This window comes from Cervus canadensis, chromosome 24, assembly GCF_019320065.1.
Source record: "Cervus canadensis isolate Bull #8, Minnesota chromosome 24, ASM1932006v1, whole genome shotgun sequence".
Lineage (NCBI taxonomy): Eukaryota > Metazoa > Chordata > Mammalia > Artiodactyla > Cervidae > Cervus > Cervus canadensis.
Window position 1 is genome coordinate 16,207,039 of NC_057409.1, and position 27,974 is coordinate 16,235,012.

A 27,974-nucleotide genomic window follows, 5' to 3' on the forward strand; every position below is an offset into this window, starting at 1 on the left:
AGCTTCTATAGGATGTTCCGGCGGCATCTGCTCTGTGTGGGTAAGGGAGGCCGCAGGGCCTTGAACTGATCCCAGCCCCCTCACCAGTGGAAGACCCAGTGCAGCCTGCAGCTTGGAGCTAAGAGTAAGTTCCCAATAGGACTTCCCCAAGGGCCTTGTGACACAGTCTCCCCGCCTCCTGGGACCCTCCATGCCCAAGAGAGCTGTGCGCCTCCCCCGGACTGTCTCCATTGCACTTTTCCTTCACCAGGGTTCAAGCTGCTGCTGCTGCTGCTAAGTCACTTCAGTCGTGTCCGACTCTGTGCGACCCCATAGACAGCAGCCCACCAGGCTCCCCTGTCCCTGGGATTCTCCAGGCAAGAACACTGGAGTGGATTGCCATTTCCTTCTCCAATTCATGAAAGTGAAAAGTGAAAGTGAAGTCGCTCAGTCGAGTCCGACTCTTAGCGACCCCATGGACTGCAGCCTATTAGGCTCCTCCGTCCATGGGATTTTCCAGGCAAGAGTACTGGAGTGGGGTGCCATTGCCTTCTCCGAGGGTTCAAGCTAACTGATGTTAATTTAACATAGTCACAACCTTCCACAATGCAACGCAGAACAGCCCCCCAGGATATGCTGAACTGAATTAAAATGGAGAGGTTACGCCCTTGGTGGAAGATTCACCCGGGAAGACTCGATTCTGAGATGCGTAAGTTCTGAACACCCTCTCTGTGGCAGATTGTTGCAGTCCTGTCGGGTTTGTCTTTGTTTCCTTTTAGTCCCTCTGCAGAGACTAGGCCTTGGCTGTGAGACCTGCATTGGCCAATAGGAGAGCAGCAAATGTGATGCAGGTAGAAACCTGAACAGCATGCGGGCTTGATCTCTCTCATTGCAGATGTCCTGAGAGCACCAGGTGAAGGAGCCTGAGCTAATTTGCCGGAGGGTGAACCCAGGATCCAGCCCACAGCCAACTGCCAGACCTGAGTGAGGCCCTCGACTGCCCTCTGATCACAGATGTGCACCTAGGTCCAGCTGAGCCCGAGAGAGCTGTCCATCTGGGCCCAGCCCCATCACTGATCCACATAACTGTGACACTCACAAATTTTTAAAATATTTATTTGGCTGTGCCAGGTCTTAGATCTTCATTGTGGCATGCGGGATCTTTAGCTGCCACATGTGGACTTAATTGCCACATGTGGGATCTAGTTCCTTGACCAAGGGTTGAACCTGAGCATTGAGAGCTCGGAGTCTTAGCCACCGCACCACCAGTGCGTCGCTTTAGTCATGTCCGACAATTTGCAACATTATGGACCTTAGCCCACCAGGCTCCTCTGTCCATGGGATTCTCCAGAGATGAATACTGGAGTGGGTTGCCATGCCCTCCTCCAGGGGATCTTCCCTACCCAGGAATTGAACCTGCGTCTCTTATGTCTCCTGCATTGGCAGGTGGGGTCTTTACCATTCGTGCCACCTGGGAAGCCCGGGGAAGTCCCATAAATTGGTTGTTTTAAGCCATTAAGTTTTGGGGGTAGCTTTTTCGTGCAAAGGTGAGCTGCATTGCTCCTTAGGACAACTAGTCTCTGGAGAGCTGAAAATGGTCAGACAGGCAGGCCCAGTGCCTCGGCCACAAGGCTATGCCATGAGCACCCTGGGAAGCCCTGGAGGATACGCCACCTCCAGACCCCAGGTAAGGCCAGTGCGGCTTCACCTTGCACACAAAATGGAAGGGGTGCCCTGAAACTCAATAACATTTTCATGCAGTTCAGCAAACTATGGCTCATGGGCTGGCTGCCTATTTTTGTAAATAAAGCTTGGTTCTGCAAGCAGGGTAGGGTCACAAAAACACAGGCTCAGATCCTGTTCGTATTAAAAGTTTGAGACTTTGTCATGGATTTTTTGTGTTAATCTTATTTATTTGTGCTTTTTTTTTTTTTTTTTAAGCTCCTTTGATTTGGGCCAAGTCCTTTCCAACATACTGAGTGAGCCCTTTTATCTAACTGGATCTCAAATCTCTACCTGATTATTACACTCCCACCAAGGGTCATCATTTAGGCTGTTGCCGGACATTTACATCCTTTTGTGAATGAAGATCAAGTCCTACTCAGGAGAAAGCAGAGGGCCAGGTAACCAGAGAGCTGGGGTCAGCTTCCAGCGGCAGAAGGGCTCTCCCTAAAGGTCCCCATTTCTTCAAAGTCCCACAGACTCCTCTCTGTGGCCTCCTTGGGTAGGTGTCATGGGCAAAGCCTAGGAGCTGTAGGATTCGGTCTCCAGATGACCTGTGAAAACGTTTCGGTTTATTTATGTATTTGATTCCTGCCCCTCTCCCGCCTTAGACTGTGGTTGTATCCAGCTCCCCATTAAGCCTACACATAGCTGAAATATTTATGCTAGTTGGTATTTTCTAAAGTCTCTTTGCACCATCAGCCCTGGGATGCAGAAGTGTGTGTCTGCAAGAGGGCTCTCCCCGAGGCCATATTTACTCCCTGGAGAACCATCCAGACCACATCTGGTGACCTCAGTGCAGTCTGTCCACATTTTTTTTTTACTCTAAGTGGCCAAACATCTCCAAATCAGACTTGAGCTCATCCGGGGGCCTGAGGGAGAAACAGAAGTCTCCCTGACTTCAGGGAGACCGTGGGCAGTAACGGATGAGTCACCCACTCCCTCTGGAATCTGGAGATGGGGCTGCTCTCTCACCAAGGCAGGGCCAGGCTGTGTCAGTTGGCGGCATGTGAGGAATCCGAAGGGAGTGGATTTGCTGGGAGAAAGGGAGAGATTTTCCCATGATGCTCCTCTGATGTTCATCTGCAAACACTCTCTGCCTTTTCAGGGTTTCTCCAGGAGTGCTTCCATTTCAGGGACCCAGTCTCCGCTTCTCCTGCTGGTCCATTATCCACAACACCGAGAGAAGAATTCGCGTTTTCTCTTTATCCCTCCAGAGATCAAGCCAGGAGTTCGGAGGGGCTGGAGGGCAGTGTTCTGTACAGCTTTCTTCCAACCGGAACAGAGAGGGGCTCACATATTTCCAGAGGATCAAGATGGGCTAGTCATGTAACCACAGAGTTCTAATGTGCCCACCCTGGCACCACTGCCAAGAACTTGTGAAATTAACCCAGGGTCCGGCTCATGATGTGTCTATGGTCATCACAGGGCTAACCTGGCCTCTTGCCTGCTCCAGTGTTCTGTTTACCTCTTCTGCCTGCTCTCCTCAGGAGTCGGGAGGATATTGAAAAACACAACATTGTCCTTTATTTATGTCCAGTGGGACCACCAAGATGATTCCCCAAAAGGCCTGGCCAGGGCAGATGGACTGGCTGGGGAACAGCATGCGTGCACACACACACACACACACACACACACACACACACACAAACTCATACAGAGACACATACACAAGTGCCATCTCAATACTGATCATTTTATTTCAGTATTTCTGTTTTAGGCAAGGTCAGACCCTGCTACAGGCTTGGGTAACAGTGCTGACTCTGCAGGTGAAGGTTCTTTCTCTGTCCCAGTGTTGTGGAATCCGGAGTCGCAAAACACACCTTGGAGGACACTTAAGACAGTGGAGTACAGTTTATTACGCCAGCAGGTCCAAGGGTGAATCGGTTCCCAACAAGGACCCTGATGCTTCTGAGAGGCCCAGTTTTATACCCCCCACTACATGACTGGTTACATGTTAGCAACCTCTCTGTTGCATGTGATTGAGTTTTACAACAAGTAGGTGCTAGGAAAACAAACAATTAAGGTTAAAGGAGGGAGGGTGGGGGGACAATGATTATACATCAAGAGGGGATGTCTCCATGGTTAATCTAACAGGGGCAGCCTGACTTCAACTACAATCTCTGTTTGCCATCTGTAAGGAGGGAAGTCTCCAGGAGACCTGGTTTTCACTAGTGACCATTTCCTCACTCCTGGGCTTGGGTTCAGGCCCAGTTCACATCCTGTATTTAAGATGGATGACAGGCTTCAAGATGGAGTCTCTCCTGCTTTCCTCACATGGGCCCCAACACTAGGATGTGGCCCTGATGTCACCCTTGGCAAGGAGGGAGCAACGGGCCTCCCCCAGCGGGGACCAGTCACCCTGCCGGGGGCACAGTTTCTGCTTGTGGTCTTAACGGACGGAGGGCGGGAAATGGCTTTAAACTGGTCAATGCTCTGAGCCCTTAGAACACGTAGGAAGAAGCACAGGGCTGCTTTGGAACAGCCGTATTCCAGCCACAGAGGGGAACACCCCATACTCTTACCAGGTTTTAAGAGGAAGAAAATCCAAAATCTGCGGCTCAGGCAGCCGATTTGAGAAGGATCTAACCCCTTTCTGTTTCCTCATACTTGGTCTGGGTGAGGAGGACTGGTTTCCTCCAAGGTCGAGGGCCTGCCTCTGGCTGAGCTGTCTGGCCCTGGCTCCCTGAGATGGACGAGCTCCTGGCTTTGGCTCTGCTGTCCCCCACTGCCCCCACCCCCAAGCTGGGTGCCGGCGGGGAGGGTGGGCAGGAAGGGCAGTGGCAGGACCCTCGGGAAGGGGCTACGGTGAGCCTGCTCCTGGACTCCTGGAGGGCTGTCCTCCTCAGCTCCTCGAGTCACCTGGTGGCGTGACGATAACTGTCTCGTCACATCTGTCATCTGCAGCTGCCGGCTGGCCGAGAGCAGGAAGCGGGCTCGTCACTGGGCAAAGGGATGGTGACCTCAGGGAAGAACCCATCCTCACTTCCTGGAAGATGGGCTGCCTGGAGAAGAAAAGTCAGGCAAGCTGCCAGCGCCAGGGTGGGCTTAGGCACAGATGCCCTCTCTGTCCCCACACAAGCCCTCCTTTCAACGGGCCCTGTGCAAACCGAACGCAGAGCGCCTTCCTCCCGGGTCACCTGCTCTGTGGCCGGGAGGGCCTGACTCACTGGGGTGGCCATGCATTTTCCTGACAGGAAGCTCGGTGTGGGGACTCGGTGAGCCTCGCTGCCAGCATCTCCTGTGTTTGTGGAGGCCGAGGGGGTGGGTATCAGCTGCTCCCCACCCTGTGCGGCCAGCCAGCCGGGCAGCCCTGGGCGCTGCTACTGCGGTTACTTCAGAGGGGGCGTCCAGCCTGGTGGCCGGGCAGGGCCCCGGGGAAGCTGGCCTGCCTCGCTTCTGGCCGCTCTCTCCCTGTACTTGCTGGCGTTTCCTCTGGGCCCGTGTGCAGAAGCACTGTGGTGGGGAGATGGGGCTGGGGTTCCGCTCTGAGTTTCCCAGCAGAGAGGTGCTGAGAGCAGGCGGAGGCCTGCCCACCCCCCACGGGCTGCCCAGACTTGGCCCATGAACCACGGTCCCAGCCCAACGCTCCCCGGTTGGCCAGAGCGCCGAGGGTCCTGTCAGGAAGGAGGGGGCGGCCAGGTCACAGGACTCACACATCCTGAGTGTGACTGATTTTCTGCCGCTTGACGTCCTTTTGTTCGGTTTCTCTTTTGCTTTCCCTTATTTTTAGTAAAGCCCTATTAGAAAGTTCCAGGCTTGGGTTGGGGAGTGAAAGGGGTGTGCGTGTGGTCAACTGGTTGACTGGGAGGTGACAGAGAAGTGGTTTTCATCAGGAGCAAAAGAGTGGGAGGATGGTCCCAGGGACAGAGCGGGTTCCCTAGGGCCCACCCCATCCTCAGTCCCTCGGGGGGCCTCTCCACCCAGCCTGTGAGGAAGTACCTGCCTCTGTTTCCCACCAGAAGGTCGATTCTGGTTTCAGGGCTGACCTGTAAGCCCCCGGGCAGGGGGATCTTATCCCCGAGTGACTGTTTGGAAGGGTCTCACTCCGCCAGCTTGTGTATGAGCCGCTGAAGTGTGAAAGTTGCTCAGTTGTGTCCGACTCTTTGTGATCCCATACACTATACTGTCCATGGAATTCTCCAGGCCAGAATACTGGAGTGGGTAGCCGTTCCCTTCTCCAGGGGATCTTCCCAACCCAGGGATCGAACCCAGGTCTCCTGCATTGTAGGCGGATTCTTTACCAGCTGAGCCACCAGGGAAGCCCATGACCCTTGGAGGCCAAGGGCAATTTCTTAACCAGAAAGATGAGTGAAGAACCGGTCCCTGGGGCAAAGTAAGTGGGCAGCCAGGTCCCTGGTCTTGTGGGGAGGAGAGGTGGGGAGGAGAGGTGGGCCTTTCCTCTTGGTCTGGTGGCCATGGAAGGAGCACGAGTCAGATGGGGAAGCCCAGTGCCCTCCCATGCAGGTTGACTTACTCTGCAGGCTCCTTGTGGAAGTCGTCGTGGAACTGGGACGGCTGGTCTGCTGGGGGCCACACGAGGAGAACTGAGGGCCCAGAGCCGACGCCTTGACCTTGGGTGGGTTCATGTCCAGGATCTCCAGGGTGCGGGGGCCCCGGGGCTTGCAGGTGAAGCTTGATGTGAATCCCCTGGAACAAAACATCCAACCTAAAGTCACAGGAGGAAGAAGGAAGGACTCCCCCTCTGGCTCTAAGAGATGCCAGGCGGGCACCATCCTGGGCACCAGGGGGTGGGGTGGGGTAGAGAGGGCACCTGGTGGCATAAATCCCTGCATGTGGAGCTCACACTTTGGGGGAGGAGGGAGATGATGAGAGAGGAGATGAAGCAAGGGAGCAGAATAGGGAACCTGAGAGAGTATTACAGTGTCAGATCGAATGGCCAGGAAAGGTGTGTCTGGCTCCAGTTAGTTCCATATCCCAGTCCCTGGAACCCTACATGACAACAGGAAATCAAGGCTGCAGGTGTGAGGTTTTCCTAGATTACTGGGCTATCTGTAATCACAAGCATCCTTAAGAGTGGGAGAGAGGCAGAGGAAGAAAGAGAAATAGGTGTGGCTGTGGAAAAAAAGGTACAGATGCAATGCCACTGGCTTTGAGGATGGAGGAAGGGGCCATGAGGCTTTTTTAGGTGGTGCTGGTGGTAAAGAACCCGCCTGTCAATACAGGAGACGTAAAAGATGCTGGTTTGGTCCCTGGTGCGGGAAGATCCCCTCGAGGTTGTCATGGCAACCCACTCCTTTATTCTTGCCTGGAGAGTCCCATTAGACAGAGGAGCCTGGTGGGCTGCAGTCCATAGGGTCACAAAGAGTCAGACACGACTGAAGCGACTTTGTATACGCACGCAGGAAGGGGCCACAAGCCCAGGAGGGCAGGAGGCTTCTCAAAGCCAGAAGGGATAGGAAAGAGATTCTTCCCCAGACCTCCAGGGTGTAACCTGTCCTGTGGACACCTTGATTCCAGACCATGAAGACTCATGTGGGACTTCTAATCTACAGAACTGGAAAATAATAAATCCATGCTTATTTAGTGACTAAATTTGTGCAATTGGAAGTTTATCACAGCAGCAATTGGAAGCTGACTTTAGATGGGGTGACCAGGGAAGGCTGCAATGAGAAGATGACATTGAGCCCCCAAACAATCCTGCGAAGCAGGCATTACTACCTTATTTTTCAGATGTCAAAACTGAGGCTCCAAGTTGGTCAAGTTTCCCAAGTTTACATACATAACAAGCAGGCAGTGAACCTGGTGGGATCTTATAGTCAGCCATTCTCCAGATGCTCTCAGGACCCCAGCCCAGTGGGCCGGCTTCATAGAGACAAGAGGCCACGTCCTAGAGCCTGTTCCCTCCTTCCTACAAGTGCCCGCAGCCACCGCAGCTGGGACTGGGGACGTGATTCCCCCACCCAGCTCTTTGCTCCCTGGCTGTCACCGAGGTATAAACAAGCTCAACTTTTATTCCCATCTCGACTTCTGTTGCTATTGTTGTTCCGTCGCTCAGTCATGTCAGACTCTGTGACCCCATGGACAGTAGCACGCCAGACTCCTCTGTCTTCCACCATCTCCCAGAGTTTGCTCGACTTCTGGGGCCTTTGCTATCTATGTGTCCATTTTTCTGACACCTAACTCTGAAGACTGGAGTCCCAGGGGCTGTCACCCAGGGCTGTGGTCACCACTGACTGAGCTGATGTAAGTGCCAGCTCAGCTCCCGGCAGGCAGCAGGGGCTCCCAGCCTGTCCTCCTTTAAGTAGGTGGGTGTCTCAGTCTGCAGGCTGCACGCCGTGAGTGCGGAGCAGACATTGTGAGCTTGGCTAGTAAGGGGGGGTCTTCCCACCGCATCCCCAGGACAGAGATGCTGACCGGCTGCAGGGCACCCAGTGGGCAGTGTGTGTGTGTGTGTGTGTGTGTGTGTGTATGTGTGTGTGTGTACACCGTGCTGGGGGCTGAAGCTGAGGGCTGTGGGAAGTGAAGGATCTGGTGGCAGGGAGGAGGGTGGGGGCCCTGGAATGGCCTGGATTCTCAGTCTTGCTCTGTTGCTTTCTAGCGGGTGAGGGAGAGTGAGCAATCTGCTGACATCTCGGGAGCCTCAGTTTCCCCATCTGTGACATGGCTTCTGTAGGACAGCTCTGAAGGTTCAGTGAGGTGATGTCCCTGGGGCCAGCTGTGGTAAAGCGACCCGTGAACAGGGGTGATGGCTCTGGGGAGTGAGACTCGGGAGGCAACTGCATAATTTTTTGATTCATTTCATTATGCCTCCCCACCTTTTTTTTTTTTTTACATTGAGAATCTGTTACTTTAATAATCAGAAAAATAAAACTTAAATATTTGAAAAGTCTCCAAATTCAAATTTAGAAAAAGACTGGTGTAAAAAACTGCCTGTACTCTAGACAAGAAATCTTTCATACCTGGTTGAAAGGATAGAGATTTAGCCCTCTTGCAATTTTTTAACTTTAATTTTTTTTCTTTAAAAAGCAAATTAATTTTCATGTCATGTATAACACTGTCCTTCCAGGTAAACTGCCTCAGAGCAGCAATTTGGTCTAGTTCACCTATGATATCCACTGTCCAGCACAGTTCTGAGCACACATGTGCTAAACTGCTTCAGTCGTGTCCGACTCTTTGCAACCCCATGGACTGTAGCCCGCCAGGCTCCTCTGTCCATGGGGTTCTCCAGTCAAGAATACTGGAGAGGGTTACCATTCTTCCTCCAGGCAATCTTCCCGACCCTGAGCACACACCCACATGCATTATCAGTGAATGAAAGAAATGTAAAAAGTTAGGGTATATTGATCAGATGAAAGAGTATGCAATCTTCATAAATAACTGTAGGGGCTACTCAGGCACGTGAGAGTGAATGGAGTGAGGCTCAGAACAGAGGAATAAAGCTGCTGTATAATATAGGGAGCTCAACTTGGTGCTCTGTGACAACCTAGAGGGGTGAGATGGGTGGTGGGAGGGAGGTTCAAGAAGGAGGGAACATATGCATACTTAGAGCTGATTCACACTGTTGTACAGCAGAGACTAACATACCAATGTAGAGCAATTATCCTGCAATTAAAAATAAATTAAAAACAAAGGAAACACACACAAACACACATCCAAAATTTCCAGAGCAATACAGCGTGCTCAGTTGCTAAGTCCTGTCTGACTCTGTGACCCCATGGACACATGGCTCCCAGTAGTCCGCCAGGTTCCCCTGTCCACGGGATACACCAGGCAAGAATCCTGGAATAGGTTGCTGTTTTTTCCTCCAGGGGATCTTTCCGACCCAGGGATCTAACCCACGTCTCCGCCATTGGCAGGAGGATTCTTTACCACGCAGCCACCTTGGAAATCCTTGGAGCGATACAGAAAGTGAAAGTGAAAGTGAAAGTGGCTCAGTTGTGTCCGACTCTTTGTGACCATGGTTCTCCAGGCCAGAATACTGGAGTGGGTCGCCTTTCCCTTCTCCAGGGGATCTTCCCAAACCAGGGATTGAACCCAGGTCTCCTGAATTGTAGGTGGATTCTTTACCAGCTGAACCACAAGGGAAGCCGAAGTGAGCGATACAGAGCAGCATGTAAATCTGACTGCAAGTGTGTGAAAACAGGCATGCATTGCTGACACTTTTCTGACACATACAATGAAGCTTTTCTAATTTTGAGATATATATTCTTTTTTCCTTGTTTTTTTGGCTGTGCCGCATGTCTTACAGGACCTCAGTTCTCTGTCCAGGAACTGAAACCAGACTACAGCAGTGAAAGCCCAGAATCCTGACCACTAGACCTCCAGGGAACTCCCTAATGTTGAAATTTGTTATCATTGTTATGGTGGTAAAATACACATAACAAAAATCTTGATTGTTTTAAAATGCAGCCCCATTACACTTTCAGTTCAGTTCAGTTCAGTCGCTCAGTCGTGTCTGACTCTTTTTGACCCCATGAACCGCAGCATGCCAGGCCTCCCTGTCCATCACCAACTCCCGGAGTTCACCCAAACCCATGTCCATTGAGTCAGTGATGCCATCCAACCATCTCATCCTCTGTCGTCCCCTTCTCCTCCTGCCCTCAATCTTTCCTAGAATCAGGGTCATTTTCAAATAAGTCAGCTCTTCACATCAGGTGGACAAAGTATTAGAGTTTCAGCTTTAACATCAGTCCTACCAATGAACACCCAGGACTGATCTCCTTTAGGATGGACTGGTTGGACCTCCTTGCAGTCCAAGGGACTCTCAAGAGTCTTCTCCAACACCACAGTCCAAAAGCATCAATTCTTCGGTGCTCAGCCTTCTTTATAGTCCAACTCTCACATCCATACATGACCACTGGAAAAACCATAGCCTTGACTAGACGGATCTTTGTTGACAAAGTAATGTCTCTGCTTTTTAATATGCTGTCTAGGTTGGTCATAGCTTTCCTTCCAAGGAGTAAGTGTCTTTTAATTTCATGGCTGCGATCATCATCTGCAGTGATTTTGGAGCCCAGAAAAATAAAGTCAGCCACTGTTTTCACTGTTTCCCCATCTATTTGCCATGAAGTGATGGGACCAGATGCCATGATCTTAGTTTTCTGAATATTGAGCTTTAAGCCAACTTTTTCACTCTCCTCTTTTACTTTCATCAAGAGGTTCTTTAGTTCTTCACTTTCTGCCATAAGGGTGGTGTCATCTGTATATCTGAGGTTATTGATATTTCTCCCGGCAATCTTGATTCCAGCTTGTGCTTCTTCCAGCCCAGTGTTTTTCATGATGTACTCTGCATATAAATTAAATAAGCAGGATGACAATATACAGCCTTGACGTACTCCTTTTCCTATTTGGAACCAATCTGTCGCTCCATGTCCAGTTCTAACTGTTGCTTCCTGACCTGCATACAGGTTTCTCAAGAGGCAGGTCAGGTGGTCTGGTATTCCCATCTCTTTCAGAATTTTCCACAGTTTATTGTGATCCACACAGTTAAAGGCTTTGGCATAGTCAATAAAGCAGAAACAGATGTTTTTCTGGAATTCTCTTGCTTTTTTGATGATCCATTACACTTTAAGAAGGAACAATTGAGAGACCCTGGTAGACACTCCCGAGGTGAGCCCTGGGGCTGTTCCTGGCAGTGGTAACGGCAGAGAGTCAGTCGTGGGTTACCTGGGGATGTCCTCTCACACAAGGGGGCCAGATTTGGAGTTAGCTGTGCAGGTTCAGGATGGCTTGGCCCACTTCACCCTGTGGGGCCTTAGAGCTAATGGGCAGCAAGGTCAAGTTGCAGCGTCTCAGGGATAGCTGAGGTGAGTTGGCAAGAAGTGTAGGGAAGGGATTTTCCTGGGGTTCCAGTGGTTAAGAATCTGCCTGCCAATGCAGGGAACATGGGTTCGATCCCTGGTCCAGGAAGATTCCACATGTTTCAGGGCAGCTAAGCCCGTGGGCCACGACTAGAGAGAAGCCCATACACTGCAATGAAAGATCCCACGTGCTGCAACTAGGACAAAGCACGACTGAATAAATACATAAAGAAATGAAAAAAAGAAGTGAAGGGAGAGAACAGTCAGGGTGGTAGAGCTGGGGATCTACTAACCTCCCCACCCAGGGCACCCAGGAGAGGGCCCCATCCTTTTGGACAGCCACATGGAGATTGAAAAGCCTACATGCCGGTTAATTTTACGTGGCAGTGTCGTGGGGCCGTGGCACCCAGGTATCTGACCAAACACTGTCTGCATATTTCTGTGCAGGTGTCTCTGGACAAGGCAGACATTCCATGGGGGGGACGCTAAGTAAAGCAGCTTGCCCTCCAGAAAGCGAGTGTGCCCCATCCACTCGCTCTTGGCTTCTGGACTTGCCTCTGCAGCCACGTGAGTCAATTCCTTAATTAAATCTCTCTCCACACACACTTCCTGTTGGCTCTGTTTCTCTGGAGAATCCTGACTAATACACCTAAGAGCGGGCCTCCTCTTGGCCCTGGGACATGACCTTTGTTTGACCAGGGTCGTGTTGTCGCTATGAAAGAACATCTCAGACAGAGCCTCCCTCTGACTGGTGCCTCCCTCTGGCACTGGGGAAAGTGGCCCTTGGCAGACACCAGGGAACCACCCCTTCAACTTGGCAGACCTCTCCCCTCCATAGGGTCCCCACCTGGGCGGCTGCAGGAGGTGGCTGTGTTGACTGAGGGTGCTGGCCACTGTCGCTGAACTCTGGGGGGTGGTGAGTTCGGGGCCCCCTGGAGAGGACGCTGCAGGAGGCAGGGAGGGATGGCTGTCGGAAGGGTCAGCTTGGCCCCTGAGTGGCCCCCCAGCCCTCTCAAGCCCCTGAATGGTGTGAGCTTATTAGTCTAGGCAGCCAGAAGCCAGAGCCAGGAAATGGCGATGGTCTGGCCAGGGATGCAGCCAGATTAGGGCAGAGCAGAAAGAGCACGTGGGAAGTGCACATGGACGGCTGTCGCCTCTGACTCAGGAATATGTGTTCGGCTGTAAGAACACATGGTGCTGGGTCCTAGAAAAGGGTGAAGGTCTATCGATATATTGGTAAATTGGGAAGTGCCCCCGCAAGGTAGGAGGTTACGTATCAGAGAAGCCTGGCCAGCTTCTATGATCTCTGCTCGTCAATAGGAACATTGTGTTGCAAGGGAGTCACAATAAAAAGTTTCTGGAGATATTTAATCTTTACTTGTGTTTGGAATGCTGCTGAGTCATAATCCCAGAGCTGAGATTCCCAAGGCAGAACATCCCCGTGTCCCTTCATTTCTTCGGAGGGAGATACCGTCTGCATTAAGATACGAATCAAAGCGCTCAGGGCTTGCCTAAGTGGACTCTGCTCATCAAAGTTCCTAACTAGTTTCTAACTTGGTCATTGCTGTGGAATTTCATCTGGACTGCAACAAAGTCCAGGGAGGAGAAGGGGGGCTGGGGAGAACGTGGCAGCTGGGGAGAGAGCATGCCGGACGAAGGCAAATTTCACACATGGATGTTTGGTGAGGGTGCACACATGTCTGTATAAATGGTCAGGCTACTCCAATTTCCCTGACCTCCTGGTTCTTAGCCTGTAGTTTCTTTTAGCTCAATGCTGTCATATATCCTTTGGGAACAAATGTGAGGAGGGGAAAGCATATATGGGACATATATGTGAGGGCTTCCCTGGTGGCTAAGTGGTCAAGAATCTGCCTGCAATGCAGGAGATTCGAGTTTGATCCCCGGGTTGGGAAAACCCCCTGGAGAAGGAAATGGCAACCCGCTCCAGTATTCTTGCCCGGAAAATGCCATGGACAGAGGAACCTGGAGGGTTACCCCAGACCATGGGGTCACAAAGAGTCGGACACAACACTTAACAACAACCATAGACATACATGAAATCTCGTTCTTCCTTATTTTTTAAAAGCCACAATACTTGTGGCTGGACAGGAATTTTGACAGTGTGCTTCCCATCTCAGGCTGGCACTGGTGGACGTCTGTGGGGCAGTGAGAGCTCTGACCAGAGGAGCCCACTCCCTCGCCCGCCCTCAGCCACACGGAGGGAATGTCCAGACAAATGCCCTCCTGGTCTGGCTGGGCTCCTCGGCATCTCCACGTGGATGACATGCCAATGCCGTGCAGAGCAGGGCCCCAGCAGATGGCAGGTGGCCAGTGGGCGGGCAAGGCCATGTCTGGGCAGCCCGGCCCCTCACCTTCCCGGAGGTGATGGCTGGAAACCAACCCTGTACATTCCAAGGTGGGGGGGCGGGTCAGCACTTCCAGGTCGGGACTGACAGATTTCCCTGGGAAAGTGCCTTGGTTCTCCTCGGGATAAATGCTTGTTTTCTTTGAAAAAGCATTTTCGTAGTTTGGTTAACAGCTATTCAAAGCGAAGGACGGTAAGAGGCGGAGAGAAAAAGGAAAAGGAAGCCGTGGGCCGTGGGGAGGCCGTGGGCTGGTGGAGTCTGAACCTTTTCACTCCTGGCTTCCAGAAAGCCAATTTCACAGCAAGACCAGTTGCTGGAAGCCACTGGAGCTGCAATTATCTTTATGCCACCTCAAAGTCAGGGCTAAGCAATGCGGGCTATCATTTTGTCTACCAACGACCCACACCCAGGGCTTCAGGGCCTTCCTTCTCCCCACAAGCAAGGGCCCAACCCAGCCAACTCATCTTCTGGGGCCAGGGGCTGCCCTCCTTTACAGCCTGAGAGAGTGGTGCTGTCAAGCCAGAGAGCCACGCTCTCTTTTCTCCTAGGGATTCATCTAATGCATATTTCGAGCTCCTACTCTGCGCCAGGTACATGGGGGACAAACACCCTACCCACGGCCCCTGTTTTTGAGGACAGTGGGCCCCTGTTGTTGAGGACAGCGGAGACAGTCATGGAGCACATGACCACACAGCGGAACTCTGGCTCACCATCTTTGACACTCTCTGCCCCGTAGAGACATCCAGGACTGCCCTCCCCGGTTCAGGTCCCAAGGTCCTTGCGGCTCATTCCTACACGGCCCTGCCACCCTTCTGCCCCGGAAGCAGGAAAGGAAGGTGCAAGGTCGCTGCCTGCCCCCAGAGGGGTGGGCTTTGGCAACTTCCCCGCCCCCTCCTCTCCCTGACTTTCTTGCCAGGGGGTGTGGCCCTGCCGGGCCTTCTGCCTGTCCTCGGGGGTCCTGATCCCTCCAAGGTGTCCATCAGCTTCTAGAACTTGGCAGGAATCCCTGTTTCTGTGGGGTTTCCGTCAGTGGGAGACTGCAGGAAGGCAGGAAGTTCCCCACAGGGAGGACCAGTGGGCTGGTTTCTCGGACTCCCCTGCACTGTGATGGGGGCCACATCTGCAGGGGGTGGGTGGTTTCAGGCCTCGAGGGGCCTAGAATGCAGGCCTCCCACAGCCTCACCCAGCTCCACAGGGCCCCGCTGCTGAAGGAGTTGCAAGTCAGCTGTGACCACAGCGGAGGTGGGGGCCTGCTCACTGCAGACACAGTAACGGACGTCCCTCCCTGTTCTATGGGGAAAGTAGGGCACGGAAGGCCTGACCCGTCACCATGGCAAAATTGCTCTAATCAGAGACTCCAAGGGTGTCGTCATGATGCTCAGCATGACTCTCTAGAGCTGTGTTTTAGTGCAGGAGCGAGGTTCCTCTGTCTTGAAACTCTCAGCCTGCAGGGCGCTGTGGAGCCGGGCCAGAGGAAGTGGTGGGCGGCGGTCAGGAGACAGGTTGGGTCTGAGTCCAGGGCCAGGACCCTCCCCCAAGCAGGTTCCCTCAGATCTGAAAGAAGGGGCCTGTGAGATCATTAAGAAAAAAAATTCTTTCGAAATTCTAAAGAATCCCTCCTCACCCATTGAGTGAGTGTGCTCATTTGACACAGAGGAACAGAAAACTTTTTTTTTTTCTTCCTGGGGGTCCAGTTTCTGTTTTAGGAAGCTGCCATCTGAGCTAAACGCTTTTACTGACCTCTTCCTCACCTTTCTCCCCTCCACAGCCCCCTCTCCAAAAGCGAACTGCTAAGAGAGGCCACTGACCTCAAATTACTTCTCATCACTCGCCCTCCCAAATGTGTTCAACCAGCAGTTCTTTTTTTTTTTCCAGCAGTTCTTAAAATGAGCCCCTTGGGTGTGTTTGTAAGTTTTTCTCTCCTTCTGGCCTGACGACTAGTGATTCTCAGGAGGGCAGGTCCCTCCCCTTGGGCTCTGAGGTTGTCAGGCGAGCTGACCATACTCCCCTGAGGGTCTCAGAATTGCACTTGGGGCCCCAGCGGAAGGCTCCTTTGCCTCCATCATCAGAGGCTGGCCTCAGAGGAGCCCTCCCGGGACACTGCTCCACGCCTACCTGGTGGTGTCTCCACTTTCCAGGGCCTGGGGCCCTCCTCGAGGCTGGCTTGGGGCCCCTGCTGAGGGTAGGCGAGGCTCTCCCTGACGTCCTGCTGGCGACCACTCTCCCGGCTTGGCATCAGTGGCGGCTGGGGGGAGTCAGGAGAGAGAGCTCAGCTGACCTCTGCTCTGGAAGCTCTTTGAAGATGCTCTTTACTGGGCTGGGCCCTGGAGCCAACAAAAGCACACAGCCTGGGGCCAGTCCCTCATGGCTCCCCGGCGCCTATGGATGGGGACTTGTTTACTTGTGCAGGTTGGGACCTTTCCAGACGACCACTTCGGGTACTTGTAACCTGAGGGTGCAGTGGGCACGCTCTGGCTGGAACACACGCACGCAGGGAAGATTGGACCCTCAGCCCTGTGGCCTGCCCCGTCCCCACCCCTGTCCCCACCTCTCGGGATAAGCCAACAAAACCTGGAATTGTCTCCTGGGCCCCCTGCTTGGCACCGATGCACAGTGGCCCAGAGGCAAACTGAAAAACTATTCATGTCTGTTTGAAATTCAACTTCAGCTGGGTGTCCTGTGTTTTCATTTGCCAAATCTGGCAAGCCCAGAGGTGGGGCTCTCTGAGCCGTCCCGGATCCTTCAGGCCTGAATCCCTGCCCTCCCACAAGGGCAGGAACCTCCCTAATACCGCCCAGCAAGGACCAGGCTGCCTGGGCCACCCCCAGATCATAGGGAATGATGGGAGAAGTCCTTGATGACACTGCTGAGGGTCCATCCCAAGGGTCTGGGGACAGGCCTGTTCTGTACTTTAAATGACATGCACCCCTCCTTCTCCAGCTCAAAGGGGTCCATGTCACTGTCAGAGCAACACTGTGACAGTGAATTCACTACCCCCTTAACCCAAGCTCCTTTCAGCTCATTAAAAAAAAAAAAAAAAAGAATCTCTCTAGCAGCTTTGCAATGGCCTCAGCTTTATCTTAAATAATCTTCCCTACCTAAACAGACGTTTCTCTAAAGAAGACATTCAGATGGTCAACAGGTACACGAAAAGCTCAACATCACCAATTATTAGAGAAATGCAAATCAAAACTACAGTGTGGTATCACCTCACACTGGTCAGAATGGCCATCATCAAAAAGTCTACACATGACAGATGCTGGAGAGAGTGTGGAGAAAAGGGAACCCTCCTACACTGTTGGTGGGAATGCAAATTGGTACAACCACGATAGAAAACAGTATGGAGGTTCCTCAAAAAACTAAAGATAGAGTTGCCATATGATCCAGCAATCCCACTCCCGGGCATATATCCAGACAAAACTATAATTCAAAAAGATACATTCATCGCTATGTTCATAGCAACATTATTTGCAATAGCCAAGACACAGAAGCAACATAAATGTCTACCAACAGATGAATGGATAAAGATGTGGTACACGTATACAATGAGATACTACTCAGCCACAAAAAGGGACGAAATTGGACCATTTGCAGAGATGTGGATGGACCTAGAGACTATCATACAGTGTGAAGTAAGTCAGAAAGAGAAAAACAAATACCATATGATACCACTTGACATGTGGAATCTAAAATATGACACAAATGAACTATTCTATGAAACAGAAACAGGCTCCTAGACATAGACTACAGACTTGTAGTTGACAAGGGGGAGAGGGCTCGGGGAGGGGTGAACTGGGAGCTTGGGATTAGCAGATGTAAACTATTATACACAGGATGGATAAACGTGGTCCTACTACACAGCATAGGGAACTATATTCAATATCCTGTGAGAAACCATAATGGAAAAGAATAGGAAAAAAGAATGTATATACATGTGTAACTGAATCACTTTGCTGCAAGAGTAGAAATTAACATAGCATTTTAAATCAAATATTAATTAATTAATTAATTCAGTTGCTTAGTCATGTCCGACTCTTTGTGACCCCATGAACCGCAGCACACCAGGCCTCTCTGTCCATCACCAACTCCCGAGTCCACCCAAACCCATGTCCACTGAAAATTATACTTTGGTTTAAAAATAAAAAGAATCCTCCCTGCAGGTTGCCTCAAACCTATGGCAAGGGGGCACAGCTTTGACTTCCAGATAACTCTCTTTTGACCCAAACAAGGACTCTGTTTCTGGTACGGAATCCATGGGTGGCTTTATTTACAGTCCACACTGGGCAGTCTCTGGGCTTCTCTGATAGCTTGGTTGGTAAAGAATCTGCACGCAATGCAGGAGACCCCGGTTCGATCCCTGGGTTGGGAAGATCCCCTGTAGAAGGGAAAGGCTACCCACTCCAGTATTCTGGCCTGGAGAATTCCATGGACTGTATAGTCCATGGTGTCGCAAAGAGTCAGACATGACTAAGTGACTTTCACTCACTCACTCACTGGACAGTCTCCACCCAGAACTGGGACTGGAATTAGGATTTCAGCCTTCTCTGAGCTGTTCCTTAGTGGACAACTGGCCTGCTTGTCTTGCTCTCTGCTGACTGACCTTATAATAATGCTCAGGAGACCAGATTTGGGTGTATGAAATAATGGTTGAGTGGAACCACACACGAGAGCAGGGCTGCACATGGAAAACCCCATGAGGGTCAATGGTGTTCCAAGATGGCACCCAGGGGTAGGCAGCTCTCCAGGATCATGAGCTTTCCCAGGCAGGTGGTGGTGGGGGACAGGTGCCAAAGGCCCCTGGTAGGAGGGAGGAGGAACTGAGCTGGGCTCTTGGGAGACCTTCTCGGGTCTTCTCGGTTTAGCCACCCCACCTGCTCCGTCTGCTTAGGCCACACTGCAGACTTTCAGAGCAACCCCTATGGCCCCTGACGCCAGCTCCCCCCCCGCCCCCTGTCAAAAAAATATATCTCCACTGAAAGATATGGGAGCTGGGAGGAGGAGGGCAGCTGTGTGCGTGCACCTGAAGTTTCCTGAGACAAACCACTGTTTCTCTACCTCTTCACCCATTTCAAACAGGGCTGGCATTTTCCCTCAGGGTCCACTGACAGGACACGCAATTTTGATATCCCAGCCTTGGTGGATGGGGAAGGAAATGAGAATAACTTTCCTCAGGCCAATATCGTATAAGATTCTGAGTCACATTCTTGGCTTTTCTTTTCTTTTTTCTTTGGGAGCTATTTCCTTTTGGCTCTGTGGGGCTGAGTCCTTTGCTTAAAAATAATGTACTTTCTGGTCCCTCACAGAACTGATGGAGCCATGTAAGGATCCCACGGCCTCCTCGTTCCAAGTCCTGCCTCGGTGCTGACGAAACGCACAGCCATGATGGGGGGCGTCCTGAACAAACTCGACGTTTGGGCCGGGGTGCTGGGACCCCATGGGTCTTGGGTGGGGTGTTAATTTCCAGCAGGGGTGAAGGTCATGTGTGAGGGGAACTGTTGGGGGGTTGGTGGCTGGGTGAGGCCAGAACGGGCTGGGGGGACAAGGTGAGCAGGTGCAGAGACCGGGGAGAAAGGGTTGGAGGAGCAGGACTGGATGGGCGGAAGGGTCAAGAGGAAGTCAGGTCAGCTCTCGCCGGGGAAGGAACGAAATGGGACAGTGAGGATCAGGAGGGTCCTGCCACATGCTGCTGTCCTCTTCTTCCCTCAACCGTGGTGCTTGGTCGGCCGAGACCAGATGCGGCCTCAGAACTAGCCTCAACACAGCATTTGAGCATATTGGCTGAAGCCGGTCTGTAACCGTCCCCTCAAGGAGGCTGAGTGAAAAGATGAAGATAAGGTGGTGGCCAGACGGGATGGAAAGCTCACAGAGGAGGCGAGGGCCTGGGGTGGTTGCGCTGGGCAAGGAAGGAAGAATAGAAATCTACACCAGAAATGGAATCCACACTCATTAAATGACCCCAGGAGGGGGGAAGGATCAGGGGGAAGGGATAGTTAGGGAGTTTGGGATGGTTATGTATACCCTGATGTAATTAAAATGGATAGCCAACAAGGACCTACTTACTATACAGCACATGGGACTCTCTGCTCGGTGTCATGTGGCAGCCGGGATGGGAGAGGAGTTGGGGGGAGAATGGACACGTGTATATGTATGGCTGAGTCCCCTCGCTGTTTCCCTGCAACTTTCACAACATCGTTTGTTAATTGGCTATACGTGCTCAGTTGCTAAGCTCTCTGTGACTTCATGAGCTGTAGCCCGCCAGGCTCCCTTGTCCATGGGATTTTCCAGGCGAGAATACTTGAGTGGGTTGCCATTTCCTCCTCCAGGGGATCTTCCTGACTCAGGGATGGAACCTGCATCTCCTGTGTCTCCTGCACTGGCAGGCTGATTCTTTATCACTGTGCCACCTGGGGAGCCCATCCCAATACAAAATAAAAAGTTAAAAAATTTTTTTAAATAAATAAATGACCCCAAGAAAGCCAATAAGCTGGACCCTTGGCTTCTTTAAGGGGAGAACGTTTGTCCTATAAAAGGAGTTTGAAGGAGAACTAAGTAAGGGTGCTGGCCTGAGGAAAAGGCATGGGGGTGGGTGTGTGCTCAGTTGTGTCCGATTCTTTGGGACCCCATGGACTGTAGCCCACCAGGCTTCTCTGCCCATGGAATTTTCCAGGCAAGAATACTGGAGTGGGTTGCCATTTCCTACTCCAGGGCATCTTCCTGACCCAGGGATCGAACCTGGGTCGATCCTAGGTACAATTAGCGATACCTGGGAAGCCTCTGGGGGTGGAGGAAGTGATTAATATGCTTGGTATCTGGCAGGGGGAGTAAGGATGGACTGGGGGGTCAGTGTAGGGGAGTCCACTGAGGCAGGAGGGCAGCAGGTGGGCTCCCAGCCAGGTCTGAGTGAACGAGAGGTGGAGGATGGGACCTGAAAAGCATGGCCTCAGTGTTCAGAGCAGGCTCCTGGGTGCAGAGGCAGCTGCATGGCAGGTGCATGGCTCCAGGTGGCCCATCTAGAAGGGCAGGTGAGTAGCTGCTGCCTCCCCAGGGAGAAGCACCAGGAAGGGCTGGTGATCCCAGGGATGAGTGCCCTGGTGGGTGCCCACCGTTTTCATGCAAGGAACCAGAATTTGCCAGGGTCAAAAGCAAATGTTCTTGAAAATAACAATAATGTCTACATCACCAGCAACATCAGCCACCACTCAGCTTCCTTCATCCCTGACAACCTCCAGTGACTCTACCTTACAGGTAATACCACAACAAATCTTCCTAAAAGATGAGGCCACACTTAGAATCAGTGCAAGACAGAGGGTCACCTTGGTGGCAATTTGGGTAAAACAAGGATGTTACTGATAAATAAGTTAGCCTAAACGCAACTCTTTGGAACAGTGGTGCTGTGCTCAGTCATGTCCAACTCTTTGAGACCCCATGGACTGTAGCCTGCCAGGCTCCACTGTCCATGGGATTTTCTAGGCAAGAATACTGGAGCGATTATTTCCTATTCCATTTCCTATTTCCTATTTCAGGGCATCTTCCTGACCCAGGGATTGAACCTGCATCTCCTGTGTCTCCTGCATTGGCAGGCAGGTTCTTTACCTCTGCACCACCTGGGAAGACCAGGCCTATAGAATTTGAAATCATTTTTAACTCAATGGCATTAGGTCAAATTGGCAAAAATCATTAGACCACCTAAAAGCTCCACCCTGGCAGCAGAAATCTCTAGGTAAATGATTGAGCTAACCATCTTTTAAAGAAGGCATATTAATGTTTTGAGCTCTAGCAAAACACATGTAAAATAATAAATGATCAAAGCTGGCAAAAAAAAAAAAAGAAAAAAACAACAACCCTCTAAAACTGCTGTAATCAAGAGACCCTCTCCCAGGGTAACCAAACAGCCTGGTTTTCTTCCGACTCTGTGACAGGTCTACTGCTCTGAATCAGGGATCAGAAGCATTTGAATCCAATTCTGAGCATGTTATAAAAGCTCACAGATGTTTCTCATACTGGAATCTGACTTGCTCTTCTTGTTGTTTTTCCTATTTGAATGGAGAAATTGGAGTCTTATCTGATCTGTTCATATCCTTTTAATTTCCTCTTGAAAATTAAAAAAAAAAAACTTTTACATTTTTAATTCAAAGCATATATATTTTTTCTAGCATCTAAAAAATACTTTTATTCCCCATCAGTCTCTGGTGAGCTCAACTAGAAGCTTCAAAATGTATCTGGAGAGCTTCCCTGGTGGCTCAGTGGTAAAGAATCCGCCTGCCAATGCAGGAGACATGGGTTTGATCTCTGATCCAGGAAGATCCCACATGACGCCTGAGAATCTAAGCCCATGTGCCACAACTATTAAGCCTGTGTTCTGAAGCCCTGGTGGCTCAGATGGTAAGGAATCCGCCCGCACTGTGGGAGACCTGGGTTCGATCCCTGGGTTGGGAAGATCCCTTAGAGGAGGGCATGACAACCCAATCCAGTATTCTTGTGTGAAGAATCCCCATGGACAGAAGAGCCTGGCAGGCTACTTGGGGTATCAAAGAGTCGGACACAACTGCTCGACTAAGCACACTAGAGTTGGGGAGCCACAACTACTGAAACCATGCGCTGCATCTACTGAAAACTGCACGTGCTAGAGCCCATGCTCTGCAACCAGAGAAGCCAGTCCAATGAGAAGCTTGTGCACTGCGATCGGAGAGTAGCCTCCACTCGCCGCAACTAGAGAAAAACCTGTGGAAGGTTTTTCAGGAAGGAAGACCTAGCACAGCCAAAAATAAATGAATAAAATTATTTTAAAAAATGTGTTTGGATCTCACACTAGCTTTTGCTCCTGGCCGCACATTTCTAACTCAGCTCAGCCTTCTACCGTGTGGCTGACCACCTCAGCAATAGAGTTTGGGGCACCAGAGTTTTGGTCAAAGATCTACATTGTTTGGAGAGTTCTACTTCAAAATCTCACATTTAAACGTGGCTTCCCCAGTCAGAAATCTTGCTCAAATAGCTTGCAGAGTTGAGCACTGGACACAGTGCTCTGAGAGAAGGGAGTCTGGAGGAAAAGTCCATGGTCAGGTCTGGCTGTGGGGTCACAAGCCTGTGAGCCTCTGTGACATGGGGTAATGGTTGAGATCAGAGGCCTTTTCAAGAGCAGGTGTGAGGCTGAGGTCTTCCAGGGTTTGGAACTGCTGCAGTTTCATAAGATCCTAGGCATCACCAGGCCCAGAGCTGCCCCCAGTCCCAGAGCTGCCCCCCTAGTCCCAGAGCTGTTCCCTGTCCCAGAGCTGCCCCCTAGTCCCAGAGCTGCCCCCAGTTCTGGAGCTGCGCCCCCCAATATGCTGCCAGTTTTCTTACATGAAAAGGAAGGGCAAGGCTCAGGAGCAGCAGGTTTGCCCCCCCTGCAGACTGGAGCGTGGGTGTTTGACAGGGATGGGAGGCAGCCATTTCTGGCATGCTGGGCCATCTGGGGAGAATTGGGATGATCTTCCAGCCTGGAGGAAAAAATGAAAAGCAGCAATCAATACAGACAGGAGATATCTGACTGCTGACTACTGTGTAGCATCACAAACAAACACAGGAAGTGGAAGCACCTGAATGCCATTTGTTAAGCTAGTATTAGCAGATATTGGATGTCTTTAAGAAATAGGAAGTGCCCCTTGCCTCACTCATGTGAGGTCTTACACATTTTAAACATGGTTATTATTTTTCTAACACAGAGTTGGATCTTTTGGCTTTGGGTGACACAAGAACATAACATTTCAACCAAACAATTTAATTAAAGTTATCAATCTTCTGGGCTTCCCTCCAAGGATGAAGCAGATTAGTGCAGGGATGAAATCAGTCAGAAAAGATGGGATGTGTCATAGCCCTGACAACAAGAGTTACTAGGCACAGGAGTGGGGAAGAGCTTGTTCTCTGAAACACTATCTAATGGTGTGTGTAGTGTCTAACGCTGCCACCTGGGTCAATGGAGACTGGTCCACCCAGCAGACATGCACTGGGCGCCTGCAAGAGATGGTGGCCTGGGCAAGCACATCAGAGAGAAGCAGGATACCTTCACAGCAGATCCCAGGAGGGTTCTGCAGTGTGCGCACACCAGCAGGGTACTTGCTCCCCATCTACGAGGAGACACGAGCCACCTGCTCGCAGCAAGGGCTTGGTGGGGACATACCTGTCCCCGGTCTGCCCAGAGTGGTACCCCATGAAACGGCTATTCTTGAATGTCAGTTCCAGCAGCAAAGATAAGCAGACACCTAACTGCCCTGCAGGGCAGAAAAGCTTGTGTGTGTGAGTGTGTATGTATTTCTGTGTATATGTATGTGTGTATACACCTGTGTATATGTATGTGTGTGTGTGTATGTACCTGTGTATGTATGTGTGTGTACATGTGTATATGTAGTTGTATGTATCAGTGTGTGTGTGTTTCAGTGTATGTATGTTTCGGTGTGTGTGTGTGTGTGACTCAGTCGGTTCTGATCTCTGGGCTGGGGTTTGCCAGGGGGCCGAAGAGGGAGCATTTCCCAGCAGAGGTAGTACCATGAACAAGTAAGATGAAGCAAGAAGAGGCAAAATGAAAGCATGTATTTATATTGCTTTGTTACAGAGAGATTTAGGGCACACAAAAAATGCAGGCCGGAGGGTACATAGTGTCCTGGGGAGCATGTGACTTTGAGGGTGGAGATGGACGGTGTCAATTAAGAAGGACTTAATCGGCCAGGGTTTAAGTAGATTTGGTCCTGAAATAGGGGTTCCCAGGTAGTTCAGAGGTAAAGAATCTGCCTGGCAATGCAGGAACCACAAGTTCAATCCCTGGGTCAGGAAGACTCCCTGGAGGAGGAAATGGCTACCTGCTCTAGTATTCTTTCCTGGGAAATCCCATGGACAGAGGAGCCTGGTGGGCTATAGTCCATGGAGTCACAAAGAGTCAGATATGACGGAATGACTGAGCATGCACACACTAAAGGAAATAGAAGATGCAGACATAAGATTCCATGATGATGTGCTATAAGGATCACTGTGTCTGTGGTCCTGGAGGGCGGACTGTGGCCGGCAGAATGGTCTGGAGGCTCCGCCCAGGCTGGGGAGAAGGAGCTGGCTCAGGAGGGCAGAGAGGAGGGGCCCGAGCCAGGAGAAGCGGTGGCTGGGCACCCTGGGGTGGGATCCTGGCTCCGTGTCTGGGAGTATTAACTCCATTCCCTGAAGCAGGGGGCTCAGAAGACAGGGCTCTTCATTTGGGAGGTACTGATCTGGGGGTGCTGTGGGGACACACATAGCCCTGGGGGCAAGAGTGGGCTGGAGTGGGAGATTTGGGCGTCAGCAGCGTGTAATGGAAACCGGAGGGCCAGCAGGATGGGATGGGGACCTTAACACAGGATGGGGCCTGCATGACACAGTGTTTTAGGAGGAAGAGGGCGGAGCATTGGGGGACCAGCACACAGCGGCCACGGGGCAGAAGCTCGAGAGCTCCCAGGAGGGTGGTCAGCAGGGTCTGGGAGGTCATGGGCGTGGCTGTGGTAGCATTAACCAGTCACCGCCAGACCATGTGGGCTTCAAAGAGAGGAGGATGGTGCAGTGAAGTGGCCAGAGGACCAGAGGTAAGGGAGCCCAGGAGACACGGAGACTGGGGCCAGGCCTTGGGGACGGCGTTGGGAGGCGCCGTCAGATGCAGGGTGATGGAGAGTCCTGCACTGCACAGGGGCGACTGTAGTCGTTATTCCCAACCTTTCTTTTCTTGATTTTAAAACCAGCATTTATCATGAGAAATCAGGAAAATATATAGAAAACAGATTGCCCTGCCCTCCCAATACCTAGACACAACTCCTATTAACATTTGATATCTTCATTTTATTTGGTATCTTATTTTAAAAGAGCAAATATATGCCTAAAAAAAAAAAAAAAAACCACCAAAAAAACCACACTCAAAACTTAGGATTGCTATATTTGGCCAGCAGGTTAGATCCACACTATTTCATAATTTGCTTTTTCACTTAGTAGTGTCTTGTGAGGCTCTTCCCATGCATTAAATATTCTTCTAAAATGTTATTTTCAATACATTTTATGTGGATAATAATTTAACCAGTCTCCTGCTTTGGGCATTTAGATGATTTTTCAGTAACTCCTGTTGTGTGCATATCTATGTATATATCTGATTATCTCAGTGTAAAACCCTAGTAATGGGATTACTGACTGCAAAAGTACTAGTGTCTGGAATGAGTGTAATGCATATTGTCACTAAGATTCTTGCTTTATCTACACATGTGGCATCACTAGGTTATCAGAGGACACTGGTTGGGAGTGGAGACTCATGTAATCTTTTTAAAGAGGTGATCTGAAGATCCTGAGTCTTACCTTTGTGCTGCCTGCCTGAGGGGAACCCCTACGCTCTGCCATCACCTACTTACTGTCTCTCTCCCCTACTAGGTAGCTTGCTCTGTGTGCTCCTGAGGGCAGGGACCACACTGTTTATTTTTGCACCTCTAGCAACTTTCCTAAAGGAAATCAGTCCTGAATATTCATTGAAAGGACTGATGCTGAAGCTGAAACTCCAATACTTTGGCCACCTGATGTGAAGAACTGACTCATTGGAAAAGACCCTGATGCTGGGAAAAATTAAAGGCGGGAAGAGAAGGGGACGACAGAGGATGAGATGGTTGGATGGTATCACCGACTCAATGGACATGAGTTTGAGTAAGCTCTGGGAGTTGGTGATGGACAGTGAAGCCTGACGTCCTGCAGTCCATGGGGTCAAAAAAGAGTTGGACACAACTGAGCAACTGAATTGAACTGGGGAACTGGCACACAGAAGTGTTATAAATGTTCGTTAAATTGGCCTAACGGATGGAGTTGGTTATGGGGCAAGGCTTTATTAGAATCGGAAGGTTCAGGGGCTTCCCTGGCGGCCCAGTGGTTAGGACTCCACCCTTCCAATGCGTGGGGCACAGGTTCGACTCCTGGTCGGGGAATTTCAGGAAAATGAGGGCTCTCATTCCTTGCAGGGAACACTTCCACAAGTCAGGGGAACGCCATGTGTGCTCCCCAGGCATGGGAAAATGTCCTCTTTTTCCCCTCCATGAGGTAAAATATTTGACCCAATTCACTGTGCCCATTGGTTGGATCTTGTATTCATTAGATTATCTTTGTCCTCCTTCCTGATTAAATATGCATGTTATTGTTGCCTCTCTGTAAAGCTGGGGTTTTAGTGACTTTAAAAAAATTTTTAAAATGATAATTCAGTGTCCTCTTTCCCATCTCAAACAAGATGAATTTTATTAGTTCCTCTTACTTCTTCCATTCAAAAAGATACTATATTTATAAACTGGATCTACTCGTAGTTGATACTCGGCTAAGGTCTGGATCAAAAGGTCGATTACAAAACTTCTTAGATATAAATGACATTTAGGGGACAATTAGGGAATATTTATATGCTCATATTTTTAAATTAACTTTTTAGGGTGTGATTATATAGTTAAAAATAATGGGCTTCCCTGGTAGCTCTCAGCTGGTAAAGAATCCACCTGCAATGCAGAAGACCCCGGTTTGATTTGTGAGTTGGGAAGATCTCCTGGAGAAGGGAATGGCTACCCACTCCAATGTTCTGGCCTGGAGAATTTCATGGACTGTATAGTCCACGGGGTCACCAAGAGTCAGACACGACTGATTGACTTTCACTTTCATGTGGTTAAATAAAAGGATATTCTTATTCTTTGGAGATGTGGGCTGAAACTATGCCACCTGCTTTCAACAATTCAGCAAAAAAATAAAGTGTGTATGTGTGTAAATTATATTTTATGCACAGAACGAGAGCAAGAGAGTGAGTAAGCAAGAGAGCACAATTATTGCAGAATGCTAACAGCTGGAAGCTCTTTATTGTTAATAATTCTTTCAACTTTTCTGTAGGTTAAAGAGAAAAAGGCATATTAGTTTAGACATTAATATGAAAAATAAAACCCCTGAAATACGAAGCACATGGTAACTAGTTGTGAAGGCAAATCAAACAGATCTCAGCACTGAACCACAGCATGGGCCCTGACATATTCACAGGTTAGGTCCCGGATGGGCAGTCAAACCCCACCAGGTCTGGGTGCAGGGTTTCTGGTGTCCCTTAGCATCCATGCACCCAGATCTAACAGGGCAGGTGCTTCTGCGTTCTGTCTGCTGC

At 50.6% G+C, this 27,974-nt stretch overlaps 1 protein-coding gene and 1 long non-coding RNA gene across 3 annotated transcripts in view; one reads left to right on the forward strand and one right to left on the reverse strand.

Moving 5' to 3' along the window:
- Nucleotides 1-457: 457 nt before the first annotated feature.
- On the forward strand, nucleotides 458-3,150 carry LOC122426016. Its single transcript, XR_006265106.1, has 4 exons — nucleotides 458-688; nucleotides 875-963; nucleotides 1,921-2,102; nucleotides 2,810-3,150. It is a non-coding gene; the product is annotated as an uncharacterized LOC122426016 (long non-coding RNA).
- Nucleotides 3,151-3,540: 390 nt separating this feature from the next.
- ARMC9 (armadillo repeat containing 9) overlaps nucleotides 3,541-27,974 on the reverse strand; it is a 172,458-nt gene continuing 148,024 nt past the window's right edge. For both annotated transcript variants that reach the window (XM_043444550.1, XM_043444551.1), the window contains exons 22-25: nucleotides 23,171-23,307; nucleotides 15,947-16,076; nucleotides 6,179-6,351; nucleotides 3,541-4,706 (exon numbers count right to left, since the gene is read on the reverse strand). In XM_043444550.1, coding sequence (XP_043300485.1) covers nucleotides 4,684-4,706; nucleotides 6,179-6,351; nucleotides 15,947-16,076; nucleotides 23,171-23,307 — 463 coding nt within the window. In that variant the 3' untranslated portion in view covers nucleotides 3,541-4,683. The remainder of the gene's footprint in view (nucleotides 4,707-6,178; nucleotides 6,352-15,946; nucleotides 16,077-23,170; nucleotides 23,308-27,974) is intronic.